Source organism: Amia ocellicauda, chromosome 14, assembly GCF_036373705.1.
Source record: "Amia ocellicauda isolate fAmiCal2 chromosome 14, fAmiCal2.hap1, whole genome shotgun sequence".
Lineage (NCBI taxonomy): Eukaryota > Metazoa > Chordata > Actinopteri > Amiiformes > Amiidae > Amia > Amia ocellicauda.
In genome coordinates this window covers 5,882,260-5,890,788 of record NC_089863.1, presented here as the reverse complement: position 1 = coordinate 5,890,788, position 8,529 = coordinate 5,882,260, and the positions used below count along the sequence as shown (strand labels likewise).

General features: G+C 44.2%; 1 protein-coding gene and 2 non-coding genes across 4 annotated transcripts; 1 reads left to right on the top strand and 2 right to left on the bottom strand.

The window, feature by feature from the left end:
* Positions 1–377: 377 nt before the first annotated feature.
* trnae-cuc (transfer RNA glutamic acid (anticodon CUC)) lies at positions 378–449 on the bottom strand. Its single transcript has one exon. It is a non-coding gene; the product is annotated as a tRNA-Glu (tRNA).
* A 252-nt stretch (positions 450–701) lies between these two features.
* On the top strand, positions 702–773 carry trnaw-cca (transfer RNA tryptophan (anticodon CCA)). Its single transcript has one exon. It is a non-coding gene; the product is annotated as a tRNA-Trp (tRNA).
* Positions 774–2,167: 1,394 nt separating this feature from the next.
* LOC136768442 (lysophosphatidic acid receptor 6) lies at positions 2,168–7,030 on the bottom strand. 2 transcript variants are annotated; one of them, XM_066722656.1, is made up of 3 exons: positions 6,732–7,030; positions 4,684–5,197; positions 2,168–3,880 (listed from the first exon to the last, which is right to left on the bottom strand). In XM_066722656.1, the coding sequence occupies exons 1-3, from the start codon at positions 6,779–6,781 to the stop codon at positions 3,326–3,328; spliced, it is 1,119 nt and encodes a 372-aa protein (XP_066578753.1). In that variant the 5' UTR covers positions 6,782–7,030; the 3' UTR covers positions 2,168–3,325. The 2 variants fall into 2 exon arrangements, with proteins under 2 accessions (XP_066578753.1, XP_066578754.1); XM_066722657.1 differs by lacking the exon at positions 6,732–7,030 and adding an exon at positions 6,210–6,484.
* Between the last annotated feature and the right edge of the window lie 1,499 nt (positions 7,031–8,529).

Here is an 8,529-nt window from a genome sequence, read left to right as displayed (position 1 = left end):
ACACACGCACACACACAAGCACATATCTCTGTTGTTGTTTGTAACTGTGTGTTGTCGAAGTTTGGACTCAAATGAATTCGAATCAGCGTTTACAGGACATCGTTAATACTCGCTGTCACACTCCCACAGATTCTCTCTCTCTTACACTTACACACACTCACACACGGCTATAGGATCTATGAAAATCACAGTATATGCATATGTAACACATGCTGTATTTGTTCAAGGACAACACGTTTGTGTTAAAATGTACCAAACACAATAATGTGTCTTTTTAACACAATAATGTGTTTTTCCCACACACATTTAAAAAGACATTTGGTAATTTGTAAGAGAATCTTGAAATTCCACTATATTAAATTTGAAGAAAATATGAATTCCCTGACCGGGAATCGAACCCGGGCCGCGGCGGTGAGAGCGCCGAATCCTAACCACTAGACCACCAGGGAAGGTGTAGATGTTGAAAGTGAATGTATTGGTAATTGCATTCCAATCCTGGACAGTGAGAGACGCAACGTGACTTGACTTAATGATGAATAAGCGCTGATTACAAAGTAACTAAAGACAGACACGCACCGGCTGCATGCGCACAGAGACTGCCGTAATGTGCGCTCATCTGCACATATATGTGCCACACGTAGGCAGCACCTTACTGCAGCGGCGACTCTCTTTCAAGCCTCCATCCGCGCAATATTCCGTAGGACCTCGTGGCGCAACGGTAGCGCGTCTGACTCCAGATCAGAAGGTTGCGTGTTCAAATCACGTCGGGGTCAAACTGTTTTGACTCTTTATTTTAATGCAATAATTATTATATCGTATGCATAATAATTATAAAATGCGAAAAAGTCGTATTCATTAGAATCGGTGTGAATATATATAAAATCCTATATTCATTTGACAGATGACATGAGAGTTGTCTCGGTATGTGTGCAGACGTGTGAAACGGTGCATATGCAGGTAGCACCCCGAAGCGTAAACACTGAAAACAAACGTAGGAAAGAAAAAGAAAGAAAGAAAATACGAAAAGATTAAGTTGCACACTGTTACCCAATCGTCGTCACCATTATTCCCCTCATTGCCAGGGGCGTTATTCTCTCTATCTCCTCCAGAGGGCACCAAAGCCCTGTCTCTCGCTTACAGCCCCAAGCGGGGAAACTCCGGTCTCCGCTCTGACATGCGTCTCTGTTCGTCCTTGTCCCGGAAAAAGCCGATTCCAGTCAGAAAGGGTGTGAAATGTAATATTCCGGTTGGCATCTAGTCCAGGTACTCAAGGCGACCCCTCTTCAAAGCTCTGTCCCTGCACTGTCAACTTAAGGGGAGGAGTAGGGTTCCCGAGTAGTGGACAGAATTGAATCTATTGTCCTTCTACTCTGGAACATGGCATGTGAAGGGAGACGAAGAGGGGGACACACAGAGAGACAGAAAAAGACAGACAGAAAGAAAATGTCTGCAAATACACATTAAAATTGTATAGTCAAAATTGTATCATTTGTGCGTTTTGTAACTGTGTTCGAGGGCACTGTTCTATGCTTTGGCAGCATTGATGTAACTTAGTTATAACAATACAGCTATTTAACTGAATTGAGAGAGATAATTTTTTTAAGGTTCCCAACTTGTCGGCTTCAACCACAACCCTGGGGAGTTTATCACAGAGAGTCATCGCAATCTGGAACAAACTGCCCAGCGATGTGGTTGAAGCGACAATTTGGGAACATTTAAAAATAGACTGGATAGGATCCTTGGATCATTTACTTATTAATGGACATCAAACAAGCACAATGGGCCGAATGGCCTCCTCTCGTTTGTAGACTATCTTCTTATGGTCTTGCAGGGGGATATTGTGAGGTGGGGGGGTTGGAGAGAGAAGTTGAAGGGAGTAAACACTCGTCCAGCCCAGGGGAATATCAGTATTGCCAATAAGCCGTCAGGGCGGTATTGAGGTTACAATGGCTACGTGTTGATCTTGGCTCAGTCTGGCGTGAACAACCCCGGCTGTTTGCTCAATCTAATTGAAGGCATTGTACGCGTTTGTTTTTCCACACTGACTGCCTTCAAGTGTCCAATTGTTAATGATATCGATCTACATTCAACATAAAAAAGATACTATTGAGGTTAACTCTCAACGAACCCTCTATCGCACGCATTCATGAAAACACGACGGAGAAAATGTTCTTACATCATTTTTTTATTTAAACTAGTCTATATTGCAAAAATATAAAAAAAATATTCCTGCCAGTCTTCTGGGAAATCAGTTCCAGTTATGTGACAGTAACGTTGTGCAATTTCCGAACCAAATATAAAACACTTGACATTTCCTCAAAACAATGTGAACCACAGTGAAACCCATAAAACATCCTTCACTTTCATTGCGCTTCTGGAGCCCAGATTGCCACACGATTTGACCCAACCTGCTACGGATTGGCCTCGCAACACACAGAGCTGACAGATACTCACACACAAACAATCAATACCTTGGCCCTCTAATTAGCATAACATCAGCCGTAAAGATTCTGCAAAATGAGAATTCAAACCTATAATCAGAAATCAGTTTAATTGTGCTTCACACTATTTCCTATGCATAGTACCATCACTCATTTACTCCCAAACAGATACCTGTCCACAGTCTGAGCTGCTCAGTTATTCTTACATTATTAAACCACAGTGGCATCTGCAGGGCTGACATTGTCCCTGAATACAGAATGACTTCCTGACCCAGTAATGACCTCAGGATGATTGAAAACAGAAGTATGTCATTGTGATTTCTGATGAAATGCTGCTGTGTCTACATGTTCCTTATATGGAGTCGATGTTACTAAACTATGAGTATAAATGCCTGTCAAAAGATGGTTTGAATTCAGAGTTAGGGAGACGGGCACTGGCTCTTCGAATATACCTGTTGATTCCCGACTCCGACTGCATCTGTGGGAGAAAATAGCTTTACAGGTCCCACATTGCTACAACATACACAGGTAAACACGGAAGTAAAAACAGTGCATAATGTCTTCCAGTCGTTATAATGCCGAATGATAGCCGTCCTATAAACGTGCTGTGTGCGGCGTAGCGAAAAGAATGTCAAGAACGAGTTGAATACTGATGTGGTAACAGATATCGCCTTGCCCCCCGATTGAGAGACACACTCTACAGCTTGCAGTTTTGTACACACAGTTAAGCAGAAGTAGAAAACCAAAGAGAGCGGTCGTCCAAAGCCCCCCACCCTCCCACCATGATCCAAAACCTCCCCCCGCAGTCAAATAGCTCTTTCTTCAGCGATAGTGGAGCAAACGTTGCACCTCTGGGGGCAACACTCTCCCTCAACCCCTCCATCCTAACCCCGTCCCCTGTCCTTCCTTCCCCGCCCCCAGCGGAAGTTCTCCGAGGCCAGGCAGAACACCAGGGGGTCCAGGCAGGAGTTGAGGCTGCACAGCGCCATGGCCACGCGCCGGGCCCGGTAGGTGAAGCGGATGAGGGGGCAGCCGGACAGGACGCCCATGCGGCGCAGGGTGTGGACCAGCTGGTTGAGGTGGTAGGGGGCAAAACACAGGAGGAATACCGCCAACACCAGCAGCACCATCCTCAAGGCCCTGCGGCGCATCCTCCCCGAGCTCCCCTTGCCGCCACCTCCGCCCGACTGCCTGAGCGAGTCCCCCACGCCGCCCCCCAGCAGCCGGCAGGCGATCAGGGGGTAGCAGGTGGCGATGACCACCAGAGGGAGGAAGAAGCCGATGACCGCGGCCACCAGGCTGACGGTGGAGATGCGGCCGTGCCAGGACGAGGAGGAGAAGTTCTCCAGGCAGCCGATCTTCCCCGTGTCTGCGAACGGTCGGGTCAGGGGCCCCTTCAGGGTCAGGTAGAGGATGATGGCGATCAATACCATCCACACCTGAAATAGGGGGAAAGAGAAGGCGAGATAAGTTGGGAGTCATCATTTTTTGTTATTAGACAGATGACGAGGATAATGTTATCCTCATGTGAAATATTCTAGGGTTCGGCATATTTCTCCTTGTCTCTCCAAATAGTTTAACCATTTCACAGCCATATATGGTCCAGACTCCAAACAGAGAAGTTTGCATCCCGAACGCCAGTGCATTCTTGTGTTCATCTTATGACCTTAGGCATGGGCACAGGGCACAAAGAGGCCCATGGTGAAGCATGATCTCATCACCTATGGAGCTCATGGTAGAGAGGAACCATGAGAGGAACACTATAGGGTTGCAAACTGAAGAAAGGAGAAGAAAATTACAAGGAGAAGGGGAGGAGGAAGAAGAAGGGATGAAACACCAGGTTGCCTACTTTTGACCGGGAGTGGCCACACCATTCTGTGTGGAGCAGCGAGAGAAATCAGTTTCTCTCCTGTAACTCAGCGGAAGCTTAAAATTACAGATGATATTAGTTTTACATTAATTTGGTCACATAAATGATTATTGCACACTTGTGTCCCTCAGAGAAGAATCTGAATGAGGAGATACTATGAGTTTCAGTTACACTATTACACAGACTGGCTAGAAATCATTAATAGAAAAAAACTCCTCTTACACTTTTTTTTTTTTAATTTATATATTTTTAGCAGTAGTAGAATTAAGCGATAGTAGTGTTTATCTGGTTCCCTAGTCACAAGTAAATGAAAAAGATGGTCAAAAATTGAAATATCGCGATTTTTAATTATGAGAAGAAAATCGGCCTTACCGCGATGGACAGCAGGATGCGGTATTTTGGATGCCTGAGCTCCAGCGACTTGAGCGGGTGGCGGACCGCGATGTACCGGTCCACCGAGATGAGCATGAGAAACAGCGAGCTCCCGTAGAGGTTGGCGAAGAAGAGCGAGCCGTTGATCTTGCACATGGCCTCCCCGAAGAGCCAGTCGTTGCCCCGGGCATGGTAGGCAATGTTCAGCGGCAGGGTGAGGGCGAACAGGAGGTCGATGACGCACAGGTTGACCAGGAAGATGTTGTAGGGCTGCGTGAGACTCTTAGTGCGGATGAAGTGCGTCAGCGCCGTCAGGTTGCCCGCCATGCCCAGCACGAACACCACGCTGTACACCACGGGCAGCAGCACGTACTGGAAGTCGGCGCTCACCCCCTCGCAGGCTGGGTCCGAGGCGTTGGTGGAGGCGTTGAAAGGGAGTGACGTGGAGGCGGCCGTTTGCAGGTCTTCTGCTCCCATCGTGGCCGTGAGATGCGAGTGCATTGTATGAACTGTCCTGGATAATAATAATAAAATAATCATCATCATCAAATCATCATAATCTACAGTATTGGTGCTCTAATATTGATAGCTATATTAATCAGGTGAGTTGGCTTCTGTGATATTGATGTTCAAGACAGAAAACAGGAGACGCTTCTTCACACAGAGAGTTGTCACAATCTGAACAAACTTCCCAGCGATGTGGTTGAAGCAACAATTTGGGAACATTTAAAAACAGACTGGATAGGATCCTTGGATCACTTAGTTATTAATGGACACCCAACGAGCACGATGGGGCGAATGGCCTCCTCTCGATTGGACACTCTCATATTCGTATGTTCTTATTTGTGCCTGTTCTGTCATTTGCATCCTTTTGAAAACTGTATCTCGCCATAAAGACAGCTGCTAATAAGTAAATAATACAGAACCATAATTGGCTTGCTTGTGCCATTAAATGAAAAAATAAACTTGAGTACATTCCGATACAATTATTTATATATACAAATAAGGATGCTGAAGCAATATTGTGTGCTGTAACATGACAAGTATATTTTATACATACAGTTTATGTATGCATGCAATGTAAACATATACAAATACAAACATTAATTGATTTTGCTTTGCACATATACATCGGATGCTCCACACGAATGCTGCTTGTTTGCTAATTAACTGCTGGTAACTGCACCTCTGAGTGTGTGGCAGAAATACTTGCCCACTTTCTACTCCATGCATAGCACAAAGACCCATGTTCAATACTACCACAAGTGCTAATACTGCTACTACTACTACTACTACTACTACTACAACTAAATACAACTGCTGCCACTTCTACAACCATTACTACCAATACATATTCTACTACTACGACAACAATCACTACTACAAGTGCTACTAATAATAATGAACTCAATAAACCGTGACAACACTGTATTGTCCCTTTGTGAAAAGCACTTTCTGCCATATTCAAAATATGTTGTACAATTAGATCAAAATAAATAAAATCCTAATAATACAAATGCCGTTACCTGTTTCTGGTTGAATTCTTTTTGGAGGGGAAGTTGCGATGGTGTGTGATCTGCAATCTGCCTGGGAAGTCAGTGGCCCAACTTAAAATATCTACACTCACACTCACTTTCTCTCTTTTATAACACACCCAGTGGAGCCCCTCCCCCAGGCGGCTGTGCTGCTGTGGCCATGCCCCTTGTGGGAATTCCCGAACGGCTGCTACAGAACCGGGCCTGGGTCCGAGCGGCGGCGCACAGGGGACACAGACAGTCTGTACCGTATTGTTGCTCTTAAATTGAGATATACGATATAAATATGGAGAGAGAGAGAGAGACAGAGAGAGAGAGTGAGAGTATTTTTCCGCTGTATGGCATTAGCAGGCTGTTATAGTTTCAGTCCTTGTGTTCCAACCAGGATATTTCACTGTACAGAAAACAATAAAGATACCCTTGAAAAGACACGGGAAAGCTGCGGCTTGGAGATAAAGAGGCTTAAGCGGAGGAGGAGGAGGAAGTGGGACCGAGCTATATAGGGCTTCTTACCGGGAATGCAGTGCAAACAAACAGTCGCCTGACAGACAGCTGTTTCTCATAACACAGGCATTCAGAGTCGCAGTGCTGTCCAAACCTAATGTGTATATCCCCGCCACGGTTCAGAGATTACAGCGCCGTTTTATGGACTCAGTAAAAGAAAAAAGTCGTCCACTAATATTAATAATTAATTCGCCAGTTTCCTTAAAAGTGTTTAACGCACTTTAAAACGAGTGATGTTTTTCGTTACATTATTTCACTAGGAGTCTAAAAGTACTACAGTTGCAGCGACACCAGAATGGGAGTCTTGTTTCCCTGCGTTTGCAGAGCAGAGGAGGCTCTGATACACAGAGAGACGGGAGTTTTAAGACCTGCCTGAACCCTTAATTGAAGTAATTTGATTATAATTTGAATCTTTAAAGTGTGTATCTGATAAAAAAGTTGGTTCCTTAATAAGATAATGTCCTTATACAATGTTATACTTGACTTAAAATCCATACTGTTAAAAATGAAAAGGCTCTGATTTAGGAATGTATTCGTTCATTTAAGGGTTCAATTAAGTAATCGAGAGTTCGTTTGGAACAAAAACCAGCATGGTAGGGGTTACTCCAGGACCTGAATTGAGCCACTATGCCAAACCCTTGGACAAGATCTTTAGTCCACACCAGTGGTTTTAAAACCGGTCCTGGAGTAACCCCTGCCCTACTGGATTTTGTTCCAACCGAACTCTTAATTGCTTAATTGAATCCTTAATTTAACTAACACAGAAATATATATACAGTTCAATTAAATAATTAAGACCTCGTTTGGAACACAAACCAGCAGGGCAGGGGGTACTCCAGGACCGGTTTGAAACCCCCCTGGTCCACACAGAGCAGATAGACAGTCTATATCTCTATCAGAGGTAGGCAACCCTGGCCCTGGTCTGGAGTGCTACCATCCTGCAGGTTTTGTAGGTAAATGAAATTGCGACCAATTAAGCCAAGCACTGAATCAATGAATTAAGGTTTGTGATGCACTCCAGGACCAAGGTTGCCTACCCCTTTAGGGTACAACTCATAGAAACCCCCAACAGCTTCGGGAGGTGCTGCTGTATAAGCTTTTGCACAACCTAATACGGTTGTGTCATTAAAATCCCACTATTGTGATAAGGTTGTAATAGCGCTGACATTGCATTAGCCGGCTCTGATGCAAGAGTTTATGTATTTATGTATTTATGATCGAGCACCGTCGGCTGAATTAAGGTAATACTTAACTTGGCATCAGTAACTGTCAATATAATTACGTAATTAGTTGGCTTTTCCGGTTCTGAAGAGAATTGAACCTTTTGTCCTTTCCACCAGTTTATTCTAGCAGCGGTTGCGAGTGCCACACGGTGCACAGAAATTACAAATCATGGCGGTTCACAAAGGGGCCGGAATCACGAGTAACGGTCACCCCCATTACTCACACACTATTCCTGATTTGCGCAAAGTAAGTAACACTGCAGTCATTTCAAAGCGTCAACTCCATTGCAAAACTCTCCGTGCATTTTAAACAATTACATCTCCCTTTCAAATTGTCTCATCCCCCCTCCTCTCCACACGCTCCACTGACATTTGCTCTACTCCCGCGTCTCCTCTCCTATGAAGGACTATGCATGCCCAAATTAAAAATAAATACACAGAGACAGTAATAAATACATGAATAAAATGTTGTACTAAATGTATACATAAATAAATTAAAACATAAATAAATAATGGTTGAAATAAAGATATGAATACATACATAAATGTCCATGTATTGATTTATTTGAACATTTATTTATGTA

Excerpts from the sequence above, each read along its gene's own strand:
- LOC136768442 (XM_066722656.1), bottom strand. The coding sequence starts at position 6,781 with ATGAGAAACAGCTGTCTGTCAGGCGACTGTTTGTTTGCACTGCATTCC. Across the intron at positions 5,198-6,731 it reads TTGTTTGCACTGCATTCCCG|GACAGTTCATACAATGCACT; the intron begins GTAAGAAGCCCT and ends ATTATTATCCAG. Across the intron at positions 3,881-4,683 it reads GCATCCTGCTGTCCATCGCG|GTGTGGATGGTATTGATCGC; the intron begins GTAAGGCCGATT and ends CCCCTATTTCAG.